General features: G+C 42.2%; 1 protein-coding gene across 6 annotated transcripts in view; it reads left to right on the forward strand.

Annotated features, from left to right (window-relative positions):
* LOC146195944 (uncharacterized) overlaps window positions 1-25,039 on the forward strand; it is a 112,359-nt gene that overhangs the window by 49,968 nt on the left and 37,352 nt on the right. For 3 of the 6 annotated variants that reach the window (XR_014706059.1, XM_084597969.1, XM_084597972.1), the window contains exon 2: window positions 13,855-13,969. Coding sequence is in view for 2 of the 6 variants with exons in the window: in XM_084597972.1 (XP_084454098.1) it covers window positions 13,941-13,969 (29 nt within the window). In the remaining 4 variants the exon portion in view is untranslated. Of the gene's footprint in view, window positions 1-4,102; window positions 4,209-13,854; window positions 13,970-15,302; window positions 15,398-25,039 lie in introns of those variants that run through there. The other 3 variants (XM_084597970.1, XM_084597973.1, XM_084597971.1) reach the window with 2 other exon arrangements.

Raw genomic sequence — 25,039 nt, forward strand, 5'->3', positions numbered from 1 at the left:
TACCGACCTGTCATTCGCTTGTCGAAATCTGTAGACAGTGACAAAATGTCAGGAATTATCACACCGCAACATACAGTAGCGATGTGCAATACAATACCGAAAAATAAATCTACTTTTCCTAGAAGGAACCTATTCCGCAGCACGGGGCTTACAGGCTGCACATTGCTAACTAAAATTCGCTTTCATGACAAACACGGATATGTTTTACACTTGCCCACGAATGTAACAAAAGTATCTGAAAGATCATGTTGCCGAAAAAGAGAACGATCCGTGTTAAACATGCGATAAATATTATTTACTCCTGTATTACAGAATGTAGTACTTCCCTGTAGTTCTGCAGTACTTTTCTGCTGTAGTAACACCAAATTGGGATACCACTACAGACATTTTGCTTCCCTCATAGCAGTTTTGCTCTTCGCACAAACATTTTATCTATATTTTTCTGACTGGTGATGACAACGTTTTCAAACATTCGATTTCTTACCGACAACGATGAGTCAGCCTCATGATGCAACTGACTTTGAATCAATTGGTCTGCCTTTCTTAATGTAGCCTTTTTGCACAACAATTGCTCTTTGACGTGAATTTTCGAATTTTCCAAACAACCTTCATAACATTGTCATTTACTGTTATTAAAATTATAACCCCTTTCTAATTTTTGTATCCGAAACATCATTATCATCTACAGAAGAAACCCTATTTTCATACCGCTACATTTTGTAATCGAGGCCTCACGGTTGCCCTGTTTTCTTGTTTTTATTGTTCGTACGTCTGCCATTGAAAATTCCGCTTCCGCTAATGAGAAACATGATGGCAGATTGCCCTGCATAAACTATTTCTAAATAGGGGCACCAATTTCCGATTCATCTTTCTTTGTCCCTGCTTTTCTTGCACTGTTTTGCTGCGAACATTTCATCATTTGTGAAGAAATACTTATTACTCACAATATACGAATAGATTATGAGCAAAATGATTATTATATATAAAATTTACGCTGCACGTTTTTTTCAGGTAAAGTTAAGAATCCATCTTCAATTTAGTGATGAGGCGTCGGTCTGATTGATCAGATCTCATTAACTATTATATGACATCAAACGTCATGTATACCGCGATCCTATAAACATATATTTGAATATATTTCCCCCCATTATTACACATAATGGTTTAGCGAACAGTTTTTGCTATAGAAAATTAACACCTAAGACTTGAAATAACAATTTCTACAGCGTTAATACTAAAGCTCTATAGAATCAGCGTTACATGTCTTCACACACACACATATATATATATATATATATATATATATAAGGAAGCAATGGGTATATCAAAATTTGGAACAAAGGGACAAGGCCATAGGAAGAGACACGTCTTCAATAAACAATGAGCTAAGAAGCATGCACAAAAATACTTTTCGCGGAAAACAATAAATTACAGCAGTTCAAACTCATCTTCATACATCTTGTACAGGTTTCTGAAACAAACAGCCTCACTTTGAAAGCAAATAGAGATTTCCTCAATTTGCAGGTAACCTCGAAGTATTCATAATGAAAGAAATCTCAAGTTATTAGTAAAAACAAAGCAAGAGCCGAAATTGGAAAAATCAACGGAGATTTTTTTGCATGGAAATGTAAATCACTTATTCATGCGCGGAAACAATGCCAAACAAGAGCAATAATCGAAATACTATTGCCTTGAACAATCATATCGCTAGGAAACACGCAAAAAATAACCGAAATGCTAATGCCTTGAACATTCATGTCGCTAGAAAACACGCAAAAAAGTGCTAACCTGCTGTCATTGCAGTTTATTCGTTTTACTTTACTAGACCATAGAATTATTGGAGAAATTTTTTTCAGTTTATAATTGGGCTATAAAACGTGAAGCGAGATGTAATCTTGTTCAGTCCCCTGATATCATTTGTAGAGCCGCTGGAATGACTTCCGCTTTTCGTCATAATCAATTTTATTTTTAACTGCAATTTTGGAACAAATCGCTAGGAAGCAAAAATTTAAAAGCATTTAAAAAATCCTCTGTCTCTTTTGACTACCCTGCTCTGTAAGGAATACTAAATTCGATTTACAACTTAGAGGAAACTCAGCCTCAATACGTAAATCTATCAGATTTACGTATTGAGGCTACATAAGTACCAATTCATGGAAATATATTTAATAGAGCTTGAGTTACATGCACTTGACAGTCCGTTTTATTATTCCGGAGATTCTGAGGATGATGGTCCATAGTGCAGTACCATCCACGCAGGACATCCATGGTATTGGAGCCAGGGGCGAAATATCCATAACAATTGGATTTCAACATAACCGGAATAAGACGGTTTTGGTTTTTGGAGTTTATTGCGGCTTAGTAATGGCCACGCTTGTCAACACAGGTGAACTGTAAGTTATTTCTACCGATTGCATTATATGCCTAATGAGGTTACGAAAGATTAGACCATGAGTTTGGCAGGTTGTAGAGTGAGCTGTTCGACCGAGAAATTCCTGTTGGAGCAGGTGGCAATACATGCGCGTAATATGAGCAGGTAATGCCAGGAATAGCAGGAAGAGTACTACTTGACTGTAGCAATATTTTTTACAAGGGGTGACATGAACGTGCTCTGGGCCATTCCTTCGTTGTAACTTGTGAAAAACGGTCCGCGCATGATTAAGCATAATACAAAGCAATTACATTGTCCGTACGAATACTTATTGCGTTTTGTGCAGCTGCAAGCAAGACACCAGTGTGCTGTGCGATGTCAGTGTATGTTTAAGGCGATAGGCTTACTAAGCTATATTGACGCAATAAGCGTCCGCGGAATCACACAGCAAAATGTGTCTGGAAGTTACGTGATCAGTTGACTGTGTCACCAGTCATGATCTGAAGCCTAGCGAAATATATAAGGTAGTGACTAATACCCAGTCATGGTCATTAGTGAAATGTAATGATCAGGTGCGCTTTTGAAATTATAAGAATAATGATCGAGTATGTCATGTGAAAATGAAGATATCATGTGGCAGAGTCATGCGGCAGCAACACGCATGAAAAGATCACGTTTTGTGAGAGAAATACATGACAAGGTCACGTGACGTTCAAGTTGCACAAAGGTGTCACGTGGTTATGAGATTATTAAGTGACAATGTGACGTGACGGTCAAGTTGCATGAAAATGTCACGCGCCTGTGATAATACCACGCGACATAGCGACACCAACCCTGCACTCGCAAGAGGACTGCAACAAACGCGCGCGCCAAGGAAAGGAAATTTGCACAGTTGGGCACGAGCCTTGAGGTTTAATTTGTATCAATAATAAACATGGAATGCTTTCTGAGCTCATGCATAATCGTTAATTTGGACATGTTGAGTTTCTTGAGTAAGGTGGCGAACCAGGTTTCAGTTACATTTAAGTCTTTCTGTAGGAGTGACTAGTCGGAAGCAGAAGCACGCCAGCGATAAAAAAAAATGCATCGTCAGCAAAAAGGCGAATTGCGAAATGAAACCTGTAGAGAGGTCACTGATAGAACTATACATAGAAGTGGTCTAAAAATAGAGCCTAGGGTGCACCTGAAATAATATAATAGATTATGGAGCGATGGTTGCTGGTTACAATAAACTAGTACGGTCTGAGAGGAAGGAAGAAATCCATGACAGTATTAATGGGTGTAGGGAGATAGACGTGAGTTTAATCATCAGACGTTCATGTTGGACAAGGTCGAATGTCTTAGAGAAACCGACATAAAGTATGTATGTTTAGAAAGAAGACTCCACGTTGAGGTGTACGTCCGTAGTAAATTCGCACATAATCGTCATCATCATCATCAGCCTGACTATACCAACTGCAGGGCGAAGGCCGCTCGCATATTTCGCCAATGAACCCGGTTTTGTGCTAGCTGCATCCACATGACCCTTGCGAACTTCTTAACCTCATCCGCCCACCTAACTTTCTGCCGTCCCCTGCTATGCTTTCCTTCCCTTGTAATTCAGTTTGTTACCCTAAACGACCATCAGTTATCCTCTGTTCGCACTACATGTCCTGCCCATGCCCATTTCTTCTTGATTTCCACTAGAATGTCAGTAATTTGAATTATTTCTCTGACCCAATCTGCAGGCTTCCTATCTCCTGATGTTACCCCTACCATTTTTTGTTCCATGGCCCTCTGCTTTGTCCTCAAATTAAGTAGAACCCTTTTGGTTAGCCTCCACGTTTTAGCCCCATAGGTGAGTACAGGTAAGATGCAACTGTTGTATATTTTCCTCTTGAGCGATACCGGTAAGCTGCTAGTCATAATCTGCGAGTACTAGCCGAATGCGCTTCATGCCCATCTTATTCTTCTTGTTATTTCGTTTTAATGGTCCGGATCTGCGTACTACCCGTCCTAAATAGACATATTCGCCTACTGCTTCCAGTGTTTCGCTACCTAACGTAAACTGCTGTTCCTTCCCGAGGCTGCTGAACATTACCTTAGACTTTTGCATATTAATTTTTGAGCCAACCTTTCTACTTTTCCTGTCTAGGTCACCAATCATTATTTACACTTCATCTCCTGAATTACTTAGCAAGCCAATGTCATCAGTAAATCGCAGATTACTGCAGTATTCTCGATCTACCCTTATCCCTAACTGCTCCCATTCCAAGTCTCTGAATACTTCATTATAAGCAAGCGGCGAATAGCACTGGGGAGATCGTGTCTCCTTGCCTAACACCTTTCTTTATGGGAATTGTGTCACTTCGTACAGGTATGTACTCGTACAGATATGCATAAAAAATTCAGAGCAAAATCGTGCATGTTGCAAAAAATCGATTCTTCTCTAAGAGAAAACGTCTTATGGGTGTATATGTTCCAGCATTTTACAAGCATATACGGTAAGGGATTGGCCGATAGTTTGATTGAATAAACCAATTGCCTGCCACGAGAGCCGGGGCGACAACCTTAGTTAATTTCAGTTACTTGGAATCAAACTGCTTTATATTTATTGCTTAAAATATTGTCATATCTGGCTTCAAATTTCTTAGTTCGTTGAGCAGGATCGAACCCGGATACCCTGGTACTGTAGTCGGCGCACGTAACTACTGCCTCAGCGCCGCTGTTTTTTTCTTTATTGCCTAGTTTGGCATGGGACAGGGATATAGCGTAATGACAGGACACGTCAGCAACCAATTAACTGAGGTGACAGTTTTTAAATGTTTTTCAAGAGCACCAGTGCATCAAGCACTCCTATCCATGTTGGCTGAGCAGGAAGTACTTGATGCGCTTCTCTGAACTGCAGGACACTTTCAAGTGTTCACTTAGACATCGCACTACCCTATCTGCGTTGTTGTGCTGCATTCTCGGTTTCCACAAACCGCAGAGGCCCAGGAGCATTATAGCTTCAAAATACATGTCATCTCTTTGTACATGTAGGAACCTTAATGCCATAGGAATGCAACGAAAACTACTGTTATCTGAAGGATATCTCTGAAAAAATGGCCTCCAAGCAATCCAAAAACGCGTGCTCTATTGTTTCAGGTTTTTACGGATAAAACAGTCGACCAAGGACAAAAGTGACTTTGTCGTGCATCCATGTTTTGAATCATGATGTAGTAGTGTGAAGTGTGAAGAAAAATGCTTGTTGACTGTAGGGTTGCCAATCGTTTAACTCTCTTGAGGACGTCTCCTTCTGGACTTCCGCAGTGCAGCAAACGGTACATCGCCACTGGCAGCCTTATGTCCACTAAATCTGTATACAGTGTTTCGCTATTGACATAACTCAGGTAGTCCATGGAGAACCGTACGTGTAACATCTTATGTGAGAGCGCCAATTCTCACAGGCTGCAGTCATGGTTTCAGACGAGCAGACAAATTTGGCCAGCAGACGGCCCTACACTAATTCAATGATTGTCCTTAACCATATTGCGCGATACAACCTGTCGCAAAAATAAATGCAATATATCAAGCCCTTCTTTTTTAAATTTTTAAACAAGTTTGTTTGACGACCTATTCTAAGTAGAGACCCATATGATGACTGAAAAACTAGATGAATTTTTTTCTATTGTCTAGCAATGCACACAACACACACAGCACGTGCCATATTTAAGATATAAGCAAAGTGTTTTAGACAGTGACGCGCGAAATCATTGAACGCTGCTGCCACTGCCATGCATTGGCCCTTCCCTTTCCCTTTGTGCTATGAGCATTCCAGTTTGATTCTGGGTTCCGATAACACTGAAGTGGCACACTAAATTACATTGCATGAATGGTTTACCACTGGAGTTGTGAATAGTAACCTTGTGTTCCACCCCAGTATTCATGCCAAAAACCTAGAACGTTTATTCCAGTTCATTTGTGCACCAGTAGATCTGCAGTAGTTCTGAACAATCTGTACAACTGCTGCCGTCATTGCACTTACACATTCTTTGTGTTAGCAGAATACAGCAGTGTCATCTGCATCAACTAAGACTGACTTGTGCAGCCTACAACATGAAACTTGTTGTGCGTTTGCTTCTGAAAATGGCTATGCAAAGCCGTTCAAGGTAGGCAGCGAACAGCATGGGCAGCAGAGGGCATCCCTGTTTCACTGACAATCTTGCACAGATTTTTTTCAGTTAGGTTTTTTTCAATGTTTCTCGCTGTGCAAATAATATATATCATTCTAACGGCCTCCGCTATTACGCATCACACACTGAAATATTGTACAATAGAGAACAGAGTGTCGTGCGATACGCGATCAAAAGCCTTCGCAAGGCCTGGGTGTATAAACGCAAATTTTTCTCCCACCACGTCACAGCAACCTAATATACTAATTGCTATGCGTATGTTAGCAGTGATGGAACGGCTCTTGATACCGCAAGTTTTATATCGCCCTACCATTATGGTAATGACACATTTCATTCTTTTGGCCAGAATCTTCATAAATATTTTGTAGCCTAGGGTGATGAGACAAATCGGAAAAAATAAATGTTTTTGGTTCCTCTGTTTTTGTAACTATACTATGTGCCACATTGTAAACGACAAAGGAACACGTTTTTGCTAGTATTCTTCGACAGCTACCTTGAAAAGGACGTGGACTAAAGTAATATTTGATGTTTTCTAAAAAGTTGCCCCTAGTCTGTCGGGGCCAGATGCTTTATTTGGCTTTAGCTCATATATTGTTTGCTCTATTCTTACAGAGATATAGGTTCTTCGTGACAATTTTGACTGCTTCTTCGAGCTTTGGTATTAACAATAAGAAATCAGCAAGAAAGCCATCGTGTGCTCTTTGCGCGTACCCCAGCAGTTGTTTGAAGTGATTGGTGATGACACGGTTGTAAACAACCCTCTCAGCAGAAACAACGTTTCTGTTTCTTATCTGCAATATTTATTTATTTATTGCAAGAGTATGTTTTTACCTCCGCGAACGCCCACTTCGTTGGCCTTTTGCCTGGCCAGAACGTTTCGCCTCGTGCGCGAAAAACAGCTGCTTTGTACTTGTCTGTGTCCATTCTTTGAAGCTGGGTTGTCTTTAATTTCTTTGAAATCAGTGTCAGGTTGGGTACTTTAAATACTAATCGCTAATATTACTCCGTGAGCTCTATTCCACTTTGTGGCTCTTGATATCTTGCAATGCTGCTTTTTTCAACGGCTTTCAAATTTTCGAACAGTTTAAATTTCCACTCGACAGCAAAGCTTGGCGGTTGCGCTGTCGGCAGCCTTTATATCGCTTTCTAGTCATCATTACCGAAGTTATTGTCATTTAACTGTTTCCATTAAAATACCAGAGGCTACCATTAAACCGAATTTTCTTTCGATTTCTACCAAAGTATGCAACGACTGTACTTCACATGTTTAATATCGTACAAGGCGCATAGGGGCAAGAGTTCTGGAGAAGAATACATTCTGTCCAGATGGGGATGACTGTCACCCTGGAACCGCGTGTTATGCAGGCAGGCACCATTCATGACAGTCCTGTCTATGCCTTCCAGTTGGCGCTCCTGAACAGTCCCATTCAAAAGCAGCACGTTTGCGTGAAAGCAACCCCACGACAGCCACAGCGAGACCTCGGGTGGCCGCACCTATGCCATGAAAAGGCGTAGCTATGCCGCCGTGAAGAAGCATAACTACGGTCTCCTCATAAAAAAATCAGCCTGCCATAGTATTCGAATTCACATTACCCCTATGCCACGGACAGGAGCTACCAACTAGGGCCGCTCCTTTCATATGTAAGGGTGATATCAGAATCAGCCCACCAGAATCGTTTGGGCTTCCCATGGGGGACAGTCACGGTAAGCCTGGGGCTGCTCCAGTAAGGTCTATAAGGGGTACCCACACAGAACCGACATGGGACCTGTAGGGTAGGTAGAAGGCCGCTTATGGGAGACCCACAGGGGCTGACAGGGGGGTAAAGAGGGGTGCCTACCTAAAGCCGGCGTAACATCCCCGTGGTTCATTCGAAGGGGACCTTCAGGAGGCTTGCAGGCGCTGCCTATGGAAATGAGGGAAGCCTATTAAGAGCCAACAAAAAAACCTTGAGCGCTACCTCAAACGGATCTCCAGCGGGTCCTGAGGGGCCAGCCCGCAAAAATGTAGGTTGCCCACCCTAATACCACGCGACACCGCAGTCGGCCAAAATTTTTCCAGGCTGGCTACTGACAATGGATTTACTTTAGCAGCCTACAATAGTCTTTTATTGCCAACCTACACAAAACATACAGCGGAATGCCCTTAGTCCCTACAGGGAAGTCAGGCATACAGGGAAAAAAGCAACAGCATGCATGGATTCACAGGTGTTATGCAGAATTGTTTGCATAGAATCATTATGTGCGAAAAAGAATATTCTAGCCACTCAAAAAGTCACATGAATAGCCCAAGTTGACTAATATGTCATGAACACTAGCTGTGCACAAGACAATAATACTACAATGTATTTCCATTAGTCTTTGCCGATAACAATGCATATCAGTCTAAAAATCAATTCTAGCATTACGCTGCTCTTTCAAGCGGTCATATAGCAATATCTAATAAAACGGTGCTGGATGAATCTTTAGTTTTTGCTAAAAGCTTGCATTTCATGCACAAAGGGAATTGTGCGATTATAATAAATATAGTATACATAAACTGCATTCCCATTAGCAGGTGGTGAGGCATGCTTGTTAAGAGATTGTAAAAGAAATACTGAAAGACGTAGAGTACAACAAGTGAAGCACATCTTGCCACATTTTGGTATGCTGGCTATGACTGCATGTTGATTAAAAAATGAAGATTATTTCAGTCAAAAGCAGTTTATTACATTACCTAACAAACTCTAACAAATATTGACATCAAGGTGGCTACATGCATGCATTATGTCTTTTTCATTCAGCTTTGCACGAGAAGAAATAGTCCTGTCCAAGTTAGGGACTAATAATGTGTGGCCTTCTTTCCGCGGCACACAAGTGATACGAAACGGCTTCCAAGGCGGTAGTTTAGTTATGGCACCCGCCACTGCAGTTCTGCACTGAACAGCAACTGCAAGTGCAAATACAGAATCCGACATCAGCCATGGCTGTCACCATTCACGCTTATTCTCTTTGTAGTTCTTCAAGGCAGTGAATGACAAAAAAAAATAACATTTTGCAGGTAATGCTACAAGAACGATTTGCGGCATGTACATGATACAAAGAAATGCAGCGTACGTGGCATAAAATTTTATTGTTAATTGCAGATTCCTGAAAAAGAAATAAATTTTAATAATGCACCATAGCCGAAACTTTCCTTGACTTAAGCGACAAAGTGAAGCTGCAAGTATCTGTATCTACGGGCAATAACATCATGCTACAAGCTCAATATTTGGTTTCAATACCAATAAACAATAAGTTTGCACAGAAAATGCAGATATGTTCTCAGTTATTATATTTCATATGCACTGCAGCACAACCTAGTAGCCTAATTCAAGTTAAAGGAATGCTGCAGGGAAAAATCCAACTAAGCCAGTTAGATTATTCTTCGGGAGCACAGCGATGTTGTTTCTGGATGGAAAGAAAAATTGCAAACGTTCTGAAAACCCACATTTAGAGTATTAACACTCAATGAACTCTAGTGATGTCATTTCAACGATATTTTTGTAATAGAGGCTTCCAACCAATACAGCATCCCTTCCTAGACTAGAAAAGCGGACAGAAATTGATGACCTCGATATGTCAACTGCAGCTGTTCCACCTACGATGGGACACTCAATCTGACACTATACTGCACAAGTTCTGCTGCATTTCTGCTCAATCCTTGCTGGATGGTTTTAATATATTAAAGGCACCGTTTTCCAGAAAATCAACTGCGAACGTAACCAAAAAATTATGGTCATGGTTGCGGTAAGTGGTAGTAGAAAAAATACGGGTCGGCTGCATGTTAACGACACGGCCTGATATGACAAGAGAAGCGCAGCTAATCAATGTAGGTGATTTTTGACTTGCTAGTGTGAATAAAATGAAGCTTCCAAGACCCTTTTTTCATGAGTCATGAATATTAAATGCAAATTTGTATGGCTGGGAAAGGAGGTGACGTCGGTGTGTTTTTTCTATAGCATTGGGAATCTATTTACGAGAGGGCAGTAGTTTCCTTTCTTCTCAACTAATCCGCGGTGCCTTCTTGCGTGAAAAAGTGCATCTAGTACGAAAACAGCACGAGCAATGCTCATCACTCCTCATCACTGTATTGCCTCAAGCTACTGAGCTGTCATGTACAGTGTTGCCAGCCAAAATCATAACTCGTTCAAAGTATCCAGAAAACGCTATTCGCAACGCCCGATCGTCACATTTTTCTTTCAAAAACACTTATAGCGTTTACGCATCTATGAGTGCTAAGTGAAATAAGAATTTTTGTGGCTGTACCGTGCGCGTTATTATAATGAACTGTTCGGTAATCGTATCCCTGCGAGGTCCGTGTCGCGGCTTATGAGCGCGTGCTTGATTTGACTAAGCAAGGTGACGTCAGTGTCTATGAATCGTGCTGGCTGAATTCGGCATATTGAAGTCGGCTTTGTGCGCAAGCAGCCTTGCCCGAGTCAAGTCCAAGTACGTTGTAAGTTATATCTCTGAATCCGAGGTTGGCTTTGAGATAGTTTTGCAGTGTTTTGATGGTTCATAAAGTAAATGGAAAGGAAATTTCAAAATATATTCGCTAAGGTCAGGCATATGGGTAAACATTAAACACGAAATACTGGAAACAGGACCAATAATGGCATGCCATCCGCTTTTTGGATCCATGCCATGGGAACGAACTGCGGTTACAAGGAGCACTTAACCTTGTCAAGCCTGAAGCCACTCCGTCTGGTCTGCCACGGAGCTCTTGCGGAGGTTTGACGCAGGTCCGAATCTACGACTCTAACAGTACATAAAAAATGAGCGTATGACAGTTCAGATTGAGAAAGGCTGAAGTGACGCTCTGTTCCGAAAGCATATGCCAGTGGAAAGTACTTTTCTTTGCATATTTGTTTTATCAGTTTCGCTTTTGAATCCGTAAAGTTTATTTTCGGCGCGACATGCACTCAGCAGCAGACGGCGCAAGCCTCGTGTTTCGCAGCGACAGCAGCCGACCATGCAAGCAGCAAGCCTCGTAGGCCTAATATCTCAGACTGTGCTGCTGAATATAGCCGGGCCGGCTGCGCGGTTTGACTGCGGCCTCTATTTAAACAGACATCGTGAGTGGCGCCTTCGTGTTTTCATCGAAGTTCGACGGGAAACTGGGAGTGTAAAGACGCCTGCGTGACTGACGCTATGCATAGTGTTTCACCGAGTGAAGCGGAGGCTGCATAGGGGCGGAACTAACGTCCTCAAATTGCTCCTTCATGGCGAGCTCGGCTAACCGTCCGCATTCCCTGCGGCCACTGTTAAAATGGATACGTGAGCGGCGGCTGATTCGCGTCAGCCTCCAACAGTTCACAAGGGCGACTGAGAATGACAAGGCGCCTGCGCGAGTTGCTCACTTGAGTGGATGTTGTGAACGGTGTGTTGGCCTTTGCTTCGCTATGACTCGACGTCATTGTGAGCGCGCCGGTTAAGTCCTTGTTCCTGTTTTGCCGCGGCTCTGACCAGCGGAATATTTCTGCCTTGATATGGCAACCCTGAAGCTTGAAATCCAATCTTGTGTCTTTCTGGGTGGAAAATATCATTGTAAGTAATTTTTCGTTTGTCTATTTGTGCGGAAAATGGCAGTTTATTTTTTTAAGCGGAAAGCTTCACTAGGCTAGTCAACTCCGAATCTCGGTTGTGCTCCGTCGTTATAAACACATATAAAGCCCCGCTTTAACCAAGCCGTATGAACGTGACTTAGGGGCATACAGGCGTAACGTAAATGCATGGGTCCTGGCAGGCTGAATCTGAGATAACCATCCCACAAGAAACGAGAGACCCGAGTTGGCAGCTCCTGCCAGGGGACCACGGTATTGGACACGGACACGGCACACAGCGAAGAGAGGTTAGACCTGGCGTAGTATTGCTTTCGCAATAAAAGCCACAGCTGTGCATGCGCAAACGACGTGACGTCACAGAAGAGGCGCAGGTTTTCGGAGTCGCCGCTGCCGCCACAACCGCCGCCGCGACTCTGCCGGTTGACTTCTAACCGGTGCCGCGTGCTTTCACCGGGCTGTGTTTATGTCTACATAGAAGTGTAACGGTGATAATGATGTGGAATCGAAATAAAGTTTAATCTTATGTGATGTACGGCTGTAATCAATGTTTCACCGAGATAATAAGCCATGGAATATCTATAAGGTGCAACCGTGAACAATAAGGTAAGCCACAACTACGCCAAGAAACCATAAGCTAAGCCGTGGCATCGCCGAAGCTTTTCGCTTCTGATATCCAGTCTTAACCAAGCTAAGCCACTACCAATATATTTTGTTTGCGTTTTGAGTCGTAATCGCGTCAATCCGGCAGTCAAGAGCGCTTGAGGGTGCTAAAGAATAAAGGAGCGTATTAGAGCGAGTATACTGTTTTAAGGACTTGTTGCTTTTGTCATTTGCATGATTATACGCCTGCGTTCAAACAACGCATCGTTACTGCATTGTCAGTGAAATCCTTCCGTTAAATGTTGCCCAGAACAGCTAGCGCGCTTCGTGCTAGTCTTCTCATATGCCTGCATTGATGTGTGCTGTTGCAAGTGGAGATAGCTTTTCGGCATAGTTATTTAATTAGGCAATCTCAGGAATAATTGTAATTTTCGTTTCCGTGAATATATGTAACATCTGCAGCCATTCGCAAACATTATTGCCCCTTCTTCACACTCGTCCTTGCTTCGTGATAACTCGCCGTATTTGGACGTTAGGCGTTATTTTTTTTTCTGAAATCCAAGTCAACAGTCCCGAGCATAATATTGGGGAACATGTTTTAGCTATCAAGCTGTTGTTACGCCTCTCCGAACGAAAATTAGGAAGCACTTCATACAATTGTTAACTCATGCGACTTGTACGTAAAACTAAAGAGACATCGTATTTTCTGTGCGGAATGCAGGCAAACGTTTCGAATGCCGAAGCATAGTACCTAAATTTTTGCCACCACTTTTCATGCTTGCGTGTGCTTTCAGGTTTTCTTTACTTGGTCATATGCTATGGTCTATTAGAAAGGAATTTCCGCTTCCACTTCTGTAAATTGCTATGAATACAGACTCTTTCCTAAGGCTTATGAAGAATGAAAGCATAAAATGATAAGAAAGAACTGAAGGAGATATGTTATCCTCCGCTAACGACAGAGCTGTTTTTGTCATTAGGAAAATTCATTTAGAGGCAGACAAAGATGCTGCTCGCTACTAGGACAAATGGGTCTGGGGCAACACACCTTCCCAATCCGAAACCATTTAAGGGTCTGTTAAAACTGCTGTATCCCGTGAACACTGCAAGGACACAAGAGATTAATGAATTGGAGTGCCAACTTGTGCAGGCGAAAACAACGAAGTGGAGTGGCCTTGAGATATCGACGTTCCGTGGCCAACGATAAGCAATTAGTTCATTATTTCAAATTCTTGTATGCATTTGAAGCCCAACCCGTGTCAATGGTAAGCATAGAGAAAAATCATATTTTTTCACAATTTATGTCGGCGTTCGACTTGGGAGAAAAGAAGTCTTAAAATTTGTTTCACTCAGTGAAAAGTAAAAAACATGGTTTTGTCCAGTCATTTTTGCTGCAAATGTGCAGGTTTATGTTCTTATTCAATCAAAGCGATCCTTCGCTCGCATGGTTTTCTATTTAGATTATGACGTAACTCACCCGAATTTCCTGTGTCCATCAAAGGCAGAAACCTGAGTGTTTTGCGGGTTGTCTCTTTTTTATAACATTGAAAGGTGATATTCTCACTGCATTAGCTTAGTGATGTAACACTGAAGCAAATGCAAAGAACATGCATGATATAATGTTGCCAATGCCTGAGTACCTTGTTAAACTGTGTAAGGGAAGGTCTGAATGTCCTAAAGAAGTAAAAAGATGGCAGCACCATCGTAAAGAAAACGTTTCTGATTGCATTTGCATAGTGCTACATTACCAGTTAAACCGTGGTCGAAAGGAAACGGTTTTTGTGTCGCGTGACGGCTGGTTAACTTGATTTGCTGGATTTGCCATGAACCGACAGTCATAGACCATATTAGCATCTACATCTGGGATCCAGTATTGCTTCGAGACTCTTTTTGCAGAAGACTTACAGAAATGTCTTTGCAATCACGCAGTTCACGGTACAGTTCTTGCCTACCCATAATCAAGCGGGGTGTGCTATACAAGTTATTCATGTTGCTTTGTCTGCACGGTATAAGTAAAAAGAGAATGGCTGTGAGACACGTTGACCTTCATGTCCGCTCAGCGATGTGGTATGTCATTCAAAGTGTTACCTAAAAAACCTGAATGTATGCGTTTCGACCGTTCTGGATAAATTAAAGCGTTTCTGAAACGCACTGTTCCTTCTCTGTTACCACAGTAACCTTCACAGAGAACAGGAAATACGCAGAAACAGACGGTGGCAGAGTTGGTTGAGGCGCAGGCATGCAGATCTACTCCATTTGTGTCGGAATTGGTTCGAAGAGTGCTCGACGACTTATTTTCTTTTTGGCGAGACAATGATGCTACGCTTAAGTAAGGTTTGCTGCGGTCAGTCGAAACGAATTTGCACTATGTACCTTATCAAATGGGAGACTGTGGCTCTTATGGCACTTTTTATCCCTGATCAAGAAACACAAATGATGGCCCGCTTTCTGTGGAAGAAATGAACATTGTTCCCGCGTTCACAAAGGTGTTGAAATAATTTTACGGGAAACTAGTTTCCTGTCGTATCATTGCAAAGTGCATAAAACAATGATCTGTTGTCGTTAAAACATCAGTCACAATCGTTCTATATTCAATAGTCATTTATGGCGAAGACATCTCCTGAGGCCAACTCTGTATGGTGGTGTAACACAGACCTGGTGCACAGACTGTAATGTCTAATCCATTATTCAACGTAAGTAAAGGCAACGATCATGTAAAGAGAAAAAAGAAATAAAAAATAAAGGGTCTCAGATGGCTCTTAAGAGGAGACTGGTGAAAGCCTACCCTTCCTCTTCCATCATTTGCTTGAACGTTTTTTATCATTGGCGTTCGTTGCTGTGTACGTATAAATATAATTGGTTTACTGGGAAGGAAAGGAACAGTATCTGTCACACTTTCTCCGGCAAGGGAGTTTCGGCGGTGCACCAAGTAGATATCAGGGGAATTGTTTAAATAGACAAGCATAGAATGTAAGAAATGCTCAGCATACGTGTACGTGTCATTCCATATAATCCCGTACTGCAGGCATCGTACAGTAGTAAAATATAAATGTCAAAATTGACAGAGATAACCTTATAGAAAACTGCGTTCAGCAATGTTGAAGAGGTTGCTGACTTAGCGAAAGGCTTGCTCCTGCCGCCCTCTCGAAGTAATGAACCCGGCGCACCATTTGCTGATGAAAAACTGGGAGAGAAAAACTTCCACCTCTGCTTTTGTGCATGGTATCTGTAAAAAAAACAAAAAATTAAAGCACAGGCGTTACTCTACTCTACCAAGTAGAAATCAGGTTGATTTTTTAAATCGAAAGCTTAGACAGCAAAATAGTGAACAGCATACGTATACGTGTGATTACTCATAATTCCTACTGATATAACCGTACAGTAGTCAAATATATATTTTAGAAGGCAGAGATAACCTAATGAGAAACTGTGTTGAGCTATTAAAACCCAAGTAGCACAACAGCATCGGATCAATACCGGCTCAGTATTAGAAACAATTGGCACAAATGTCGTACCTTTATTGGCAATTGACTAAAATGCAACCTGAGCCCATATATAACCAGTTTAAAACAGATGTAGGACCTATATTAACCATTGAAAACGCCGGTATACCTACGATGCTAGTTTTCCAGTTTCAAACCGATATTTATATGTATTCCTATTGACTGGCTGTTCTATATTGTCAACCCAATCGCATTTGTCAGCTATCGTAAGATTTGCCATCGAATTTTCTTCACTGGCTTCTAAATATTTTCATCCTCTCAAATTCATTGGCACTGCAATATTTGTAAGCCAAGAGTAAATACTGGTGTGCATAATGGTAGTATCGGGATTTATATGTTGGTTTGATATTTTTTTGCCAATCTGTTGCTTCCAGTCATTCACATGCATACAGATGTTTGTACAACTCATTGGAAAATATGCATTGAGGCAAACCAGAAATATGTATTGTGAATGAGATTTCTTTACTTAGAAATAAAAGAGCGGGCTTGCGTCCCAGAGGTTTGTTGGAACACACTGGAAGGCCCAGTGGCACCATATCTATTTAGGTGGCTGGTGAGTGGCGAGTTTCCGAAGGGCGGCGCCGGTATTGTCCAAGTGCAGGGCAAGAGGCTTAATATGGTGGGCAGTTCCAGATGTCATCTGAGAAAACTCAATCAAGTGTCTCCTTCAGCCTTTTCCACGGTCGATTGCTCTGGCAATCTATCTGATGATGAACACCTGTATTTCTGCGACGTATATATCGTCCTTGTAATGGATATGAAATCTGCGGAAACAGAGAAAATCAAAAGGTTAGTGCTGCTGCTCCCCACGCGCAGTTATCGTGTGTCACAGCGCCGTCATGGAGACCTCAGCAGCACCTGTCACAACATTGCAGGACGGGTAATATATGCTTAGTCATTATCTTTTGCAGCGAAGTTTCTAAGTTTATAGTCACACAACCAGGGATTCTTTTTGCGTTGTGGCGTTATAAGCCAACACTGCATGGAAACAACGATCTAGATATGGCAAGCTCGTAGTACATTACGCATCAAGGAAAGCTTTTTTCCTGCAAAAACCAAAAAAGGATTCTTGTACTGCTTTTACTGTATATGAAAGTCATGCGCATGCAAATTTAGAAAACATGTCTCAGGTCACATTCCTGCTTTATTTCCGCTAATGCAAAACGCGGAGCACTTTCAGGCTCGAGACCGAGCCATATCGAACGTCGCGCAACCGCCAACAATTAGTGGGAATAAAATGCAGGACAGGTTGATGTAATTTCTTTCAGGCGCACGGCCAAGTTCGTGTGCAGCAAAGGAATTTACGGCCAAAAAAAAAAAAACACGTCAAGAGGTCCATGCACGAATAATTATTTCGTATGGATCACTGCCTTGTCGTGGCGGAGGGGCTTGCGAAACTCGATGAAGTCGTGAGCTCTGCTGTGTAGGGCCACCCAAGATAGACAGGTCACGGCAGAGAGTTCTGACAAAATGTGATTCACTGGAGAAGGTAATGGCAACCCACTCCAGTATTTCCCGCCAAGAAAACCCTATGGCCAGTCACAATATCATTAATGATATGGCACCGGAAGATGAGACCCCCAGGTTCGAAGGCGTCCCACATGTTACTGGGGATGAACAAAGGGCGATTCCTAGTAGCTCCAGGACGAATGAAGCAGCTGGGCTAAAGCCAAAAGGACGCTCAGTTGTGGATGTGTCGGGAAGCGACCGGAAATTCCGATGTTGCAAGGAGATGTATCACATAGCAACATGGAATGTAAGATCTATGACGCAAGGTAAACTGGATATCGTCAAGCGAGAAATGGACAGATTGAACATTGATATCTTGGGTATCAGCGAGCTCAAGTGGACCGGAATGGGAGAATTTAACTCCGGCGACCATTATGTATTTTATTGTGGGCACGAATCCAAGAGAAGGAACGGAGTCGCTCTCATAGTAAACAGAAGAATGGGCAAATCAGAGCTAGGGTACAACCCCAAAAACGACCGAATGATTTCACTTCGGGTCCAAGTTCACCCTTTCAACATAAAAGTTATCCAAGTATATGCACCGACCACTACTGCTGAAGAAGCTGACGTTGAGAGATTTTATGCGGACCTACAATGCCTTTTAGACCGCGCCCCATCATCAGACGTCGTTTTTCTCACAGGAGACTGGAATGCTAAGGTAGGGAGTAAAGAAATATCCGGAATTACAGGCAAGTTCGGTCTTGGTGAGCCGAATGAATCTGGGCAGAGGTTAGTAGAGGTTTGTCAAGAAAACAACCTGACCAATGCGAATACTCATTTTCAACAGCACAAGAGGCGCCTGTACACATGGACTTCACCGGACGGTCTGCACAGGAATCAGATCGATTATATTCTTTGCCGGCAGAGATGGAGAAGCGCTATACAAGCAGTAAAAACAAGGCCTGGGGCCGATTGTGGCACCGATCATCAGCTTCTTGTTGCCAAAATTAAGCTTCGATTGAGGAAAACGCAGAAGACTAGAAGGCCTTTCAGGTATAATTTGGATCAAGTTCCATTAGAATATGCTGTGGAAGTGAGGAATTGATTTCAAGAATTAGATCTAGAAGACAAAGAGCCCGAAGCGATGTGGACTGATGTTCGCGATATAATACAGGAAGTTGCTACTAAGGTGGTTCCAAAGCAAAAGAAGTACAAGAAAGCAATCTGGTTATCTGAAGAGGCTTTGCAAATAGCTGAGGAAAGGAGGATGGCAAAAGTTATGGGGGAAAGAGAAAGATACAAGGTTCTCAATGCGGATTTTCAGAAAATAGCAAGGAGAGATAAGAATGCCTTCCTGAACATACACTGCCAAGCAGTTGAGGACAACAGCCAATTAAGGAACACAAGAGCTCTGTATAAGACAATCAAAGGTACCAAAAGAAGCTTCTGTGCTAAGCTGGGCGTGATAAAGGACAAACAAGGCAAGGACCTCACTGAAGCCGCAGAGATAAAGAAGAGGTGGCAGGAATACACAGAAGAACTGTACAAGAAGGACCCGAATGTGCAAACCCAACATAAGACAGTTGTGATCACTGATCTCGAGCCGGGCATCCTGAAGAGTGAAGTTGAATGGGCCTTAGCCAGCCTTGCTAAGAACAAAGCTAGCGGAATTGATGGCATTTCAGCTGAGTTGCTTCAAAACCTCAACCATGACGCTGTTAACATTCTGCATTCATTATGTCAGAAGATTTGGACAACCATGCAGTGGCCACAGGATTGGAGGAGGTCAGTTTACATCCCCATTCCAAAGAAAGGCAGTGCCAAAGATTGTTCCAACTACCGCACGATCGCGCTTATTTCGCATGCTAGCAAGGTGATGTTGAAAATCCTCCAAGGTAGGCTGCAGCAGTATGTGGATCGGCAGCTTCCGGACGTGCAAGCTGGGTTTCGCAAGGGCAGAGGAACTAGAGGCCAAGTTGCCAACCTTCGCTGGATCATGGAAAAAGCAAGAGAGTTCCAGAAACCCATCTACTTCTGCTTTATTGATTATGCGAAAGCGTTTGACTGCGTAGATCACAGCAGATTGTGGCAAGCTCTCCAAGAGATGGGAGTTCCAATTCACCTCATCTGTCTCCTCAGGAACCTGTATGAAGGGCAAGAGGCCACAGTCAGAACTGGGCATGGTCTTACTGATTGGTTTCCGATTGAGAAAGGAGTGAGGCAAGGCTGCATACTGTCGCCCTGCCTATTTAACCTATATGCAGAGTGCATCATGAGGAAAGCCGGTCTGGACGAGTCTTCAGCTGGAGTGAAGATTGCTGGAAAACGTATCAACAACCTTAGATATGCGGATGATACCACTTTTATGCAGAAAGTGAAGCGGAACTCAAGAGACTTCTGATGCGCGTACAATAAGAGAGTGAGAAGTTTGGGCTTAAACTGAACATTAAAAAGACAAAGATCATGGTGTCTTGCCTTATCAAGTCCTGGAGCATGAAGGGACAAGTGGAAGCTGTGACAGATTTTCTTTTCTTGGGCTCCAAGATTACCTCGGAAGGAGACTGCAGCCATGAAATTAGGAGACGCCTGCTTCTGTGAAAGAGAGCAATGGTTAGCCTTGACCGCCTAGTAAAGAGCAGAAACATTAGTCTGCCAACTAAGATCCGTATAACTCGTGCTATGGTCTTTCCAGTTGTGATGTATGGAGGCGAGAGTTGGACTGTGAAAAAGGCTGACCGCCGAAGAATTGACGCGTTTGAATTGGGGTGCTGGCGAAGACTCTTGAGAGTTACTTGGACTGCCAGAAGATCAAATCAGTCAATATTGTCGACCATAAACCCTGACTGCTCATTGGAGGGTCAACTCTTACTTTGGTCATCTGATGAGAAGAGAGGAGTCGCTGGAGAATGATTTGATGTTGAGAAAGGTTGAGGGTCGCCGGAGAAGGGGTAGGCAGCGAACGCGATGGTTAGATGGCATCCTCAAGGCACTGCAGATGAAGTTATGTGATGCTAGGAAGATAGTGAGAGACCGGAAAGCGTGGCGTGACATGGTCAATAGGGTCACGAAGAGTCGGACCCGACTTACCGACTGAACTGAACTGAAGTTCATGAAAAAGAGATACACTGAGACAGCTCAACTTCTAAGAGGCATTCGACTCCTTTTATTCGTTAAAGAAGAGAAAAATGAGTAATGGAAGGTATTAAGCGCTGGCCAATAAAAAAGCAGGACTGTTATAAGCTGAAGTGAAGTATGACTAGCTTATATAAAGCATCACCTGCTATCGCTCCACACAGCTTCCAAGTGCCTAAATGCTTGTTTTCTTTTTTCTCCATGCTTCATTGCGACATCGATGCTGATGATACTGAAGGTATTGCATTGCAGTCGCAGAAGGGATGAACAGCATAACAGGAACTGGTGCTGACCCTGAAAGCAGAATTTAAGATCAGATGGGCATTTCAAGCAAAACGAAATGAAACCTTCATGCAGAAATGAATCAGTCTAAATATTTCTGCTCATAAAATATATGGGAGCTAAAAGCATTCTATGCGTACAACAAATACTGATTGACTAACAGTGCGAAGCAGTAACACACCACCATGTACTTGTACGCTCCGCGTCTGATTAGAATAGTAAGAGATATTTTCTTTTGCAAAGCAGACGTGAAAACAAAGGTCGTACAGAACAGCCTTGAGGATGGGAAATTCTCGCCACACTACAGCAGTTTATTCCAGAAAATCATAATGATCAGCCAACAACATCTGCGCATTTTGACAACAAATTATTAATACAACAAATAGTACAATTGTGTACAGCGATTGGAGCCCTAATTTTGGGAAATACTCCGAAATTACGTCGGCTGAGGCTGAGCGAAAACCAACTCTGTCGACCATCGTTAGCGATGACATGTACGGAATTAAAGTAAAAAAGAAAAACTGCTCCATGCTAGCTTAGGTATTGCTTGCGTTTGTATGCGGCCCGGTGTACAGAGCATGGAGTACGAAAATTTAGTAGAAGGAATAATATATTACCATCCTCTCCTGGAAAATTTCAGCTGTTTCAGCTTAAGAGCATATCTACGCATACATGCAAAAACAAATATAGGCCCAGAACCTTTAGAAAAACTTGTTCCAATCATGCAAGGTGCTTGATGAAAACAGAACTAAATAATTAGATATAGAGTTTCATCTGCTGAAAAAATACGTGAAATTTTGGTACCCTTGGAGAATGAGAAGGGATAACATTATTTTTGTTTTGCATTCTCCAGCTCGCAAAACTTTAGGCCACGAATGTGCGTATAAAATACAACTTTTAAAATAGAACCAAGAAATATACTCACTCATTTGGCAGCTAGTGCTGATAGGCGTATTGATGGAATGTAAAAATTTGGTTGCTCTCAGAGAATTATTGGGCTGATAAGGCATATCCGTGTTCTACCATCCATTTTTTCAGTCGGCCGCGGTGTGCACGAGTGCTGGTGCGGGGCACAAAGGCATCGCGGAGCGTAGGGATCGTTCTTAGAGGATTAGAGGGGTGAAAAGAGCAAATAATGCATCAAGGGTCAGGAAACCGTCGAACGATGCAAGCGCGTTCCGTGAAGATGGACAAAGGAGGGGGTATTATGGGGCCAGTACTGCTGTCAAGTTTCGTCATTGCTTCAACATAAAACTTGAGGTTACACTTCTTCTCACAAGATGTTTGTAGCACTGCGAACGGCAGAGGCACCCGATCCAATTGGTATCAAGCGCACTACAATAAGCAATTGTGCTCCTACGCACCTCTCGCCCCCCAAATCGGCGGGTGTGACAGTATGAGCACAATTCTCTATTATAGTGCCCAGGCGCGAGAGGGACTTAGGAGCGCAATTGCAAATGCTCCTCTTTCACAGTGCTGAAGATATCTTGCAAGACGAAGCATAGTTAAGGGGGAGGGGGGCGGTCAGAAAAGAAGGAGTTGGCCATCGCGTGTTGGAGGCGAGTGCATTGTTTGTATCCAGTCTTTCTAAGAATTTGCGACAAGATCTTCGTGTCGCTTTTTAGTGCATGCGTCCTGGCGGATATCTTCTGCTGGAGATGACCAGCACAGAACAGCCGGAAGCGGGCAAGCTTGTTGGTTCAACTGTGCTTGCGAATAAAAAAATTGTTATGTTAGTGCTGTAGAGCGCATTCAGGTAACTTAGAAAAATTAGAGCTTACATATAACTTCCGCGAACTTGTAAGGCTTAAATATAAAGTATTGGGAAAAACATTTCCTCTCAAATGTAACTTCCGGGAACTTGTGAGACTTAAAGCGAAGGATTGGGAAAAACAATTCCACTCAGATATAACTTCCGCGAACTTGTGAGGCTTAAATTTAAAGGAATGGGCTAGAGAACTGGGTAGTGTAATTTGCCTTTTCATTATATATACATCTATCTGCTAACGAGTAACGAGAATAAAGTGCTCTCATATACTTCTCGTGAAATGGCTTATTGTTATCTGCGCTCTTGGTTAAAGCAGTGAGCAATAAATAAAAAATGTCTGAATAGAAACAAAATTGCTGTATATTTGGTAAGGTGTCTAGCCCAGGTATATGGATCTAGATAGCAATATTTGTGATCTGCATTTCTTGCAAGCCAAAGAAAAAAGAAAAGCGGGATAGTGCAGAGCCAAATGTGCCCAGAGAAAGCCGGGGCGTCACTTCTCTTTATGAGATGAAGCTGAAATGCCACACGGGTAAATTTCATCAGAGTGAAGTCACGTGTGAGCTTGTTCGATACGAACTGGCTGCGCTAATCATGCCAAAGTGTTCTCTTTCTACATAAAGCACGGAGATAGCGATATTTTCAACCAGATTTTGTCGTGTGACAAATTTCCCTCTTTGTCTTATGAACAGCAAAAAAGAAAAGCAAAATGGTTATCATAATGACAATAAGATTCACCCATGATTTACTGCAGATCTCATGTTCTTACTGATGCATTTATCTTTTTTGCATTTGTACTTCTTCATTGTTTTTATGGTTGAAAATGCCTAAAATTGTTTGATTAATTTAAAAGCTCACAACAAATGTCTTGCTTTCTGAAAGCTGAAATCAAGTTCGATCTGTGTAGTGACCATGCATGCGCGGCTATGTCCCTGCGACATGCGCATTTTCAATACTGATCATGGCTAGTATGTACTGTGTGCTTGAAAACAATCTTGTGTGCAATGGCGCCTTTCTGGAGACTATTTTGCATTAATTAAATGATCTCCACTGTCTGATTTTTGATGTGCCTACAGTAGCTCGATTCTTTTATAATTCTTGAAATTATAGCTAGAATAATGCAAACCTGTCTTGTCTGTGCCACGTCTTGTTCTGATTAATGGTTATGTTGTGGGTGCTGGCATCATCATCATCATCATCATCATCATCTTTATTTTCAATGTGAGGTACATGTAGATGGATTATCAGTATTACAGAAGGAGGTCCCGAAGTATAAACTGGCATCATGATGCTGTGTCGACAGCACTGTTATTTTTCATGTTTCTCTGAAAACGGTACATATCTATGATGGGTACCAAAGGTTTGGTGCTGAGCCAAAAACAAGAGGAAAGATTCGTGTCCCAATAGAGCACATGCCGTGTAAGCAACTTCTTTCTGTCTTTCTATCCTTGACCAATAGAGAAAGATGCCATAAAATGAATGGCTGAGAAAAATGGCAAGGCCCATTATAATACAAATGAATTGGGCAATATTATGATGCAGAATGAAAAACAAATATACAATCTGGAAAGAAGTTTCAACTTGGATAAACATTGCTCTACTTGCAACAATGCAACTATATACAGGTAGTTGGACACTATTGATCACTCTAAGGGGAAGTCGAATTCAAATAATGAGTTGCAACTGAGCTAGATGAATTTTCAAACAAGTTTTCTTGAGAGTAAACCATGAAGGTTCCATAGTGTCAACCCTCTACAGCATGATGAGCATGATAATTCGGGTGAGATCCTGTCGCACAATGACATTACCTTTCATTGCCTTGAGCTGCATGAACGATGCTTCTTGAGAATGTAAATGCTGCTGCCTAGTGTAGCAAAAAAAAATGAAATTTACTTGGCAAGAACAAAATTTTGAGAACCAGAATGGGGGTGATAAACATCTACTTTCTGGCTTCGAAGACCACTATACTTGTAGCAGAGATGCGAGATGCTACAATTGGGGATCTGAATATAACAGCTTATGCTTGCTGCTGCAGAAGACAAGCAATGTTATTTTTTTTTGTTCACAATATAGCATGCAGAAATGGGGATAAAATATCGTTTGCGTTGTTGAATTTTCTGGCTTCAACAAGAGCAGCGCAGCATTACTATCAGGCTGCACAAATAGCCTGAAATCTCAGAAAAGCTATGTTACATACGCCT

Source organism: Amblyomma maculatum, chromosome 3, assembly GCF_055883805.1.
Source record: "Amblyomma maculatum isolate TAMU_Amacu chromosome 3, ASM5588380v1, whole genome shotgun sequence".
NCBI classification, from domain to species: domain Eukaryota; kingdom Metazoa; phylum Arthropoda; class Arachnida; order Ixodida; family Ixodidae; genus Amblyomma; species Amblyomma maculatum.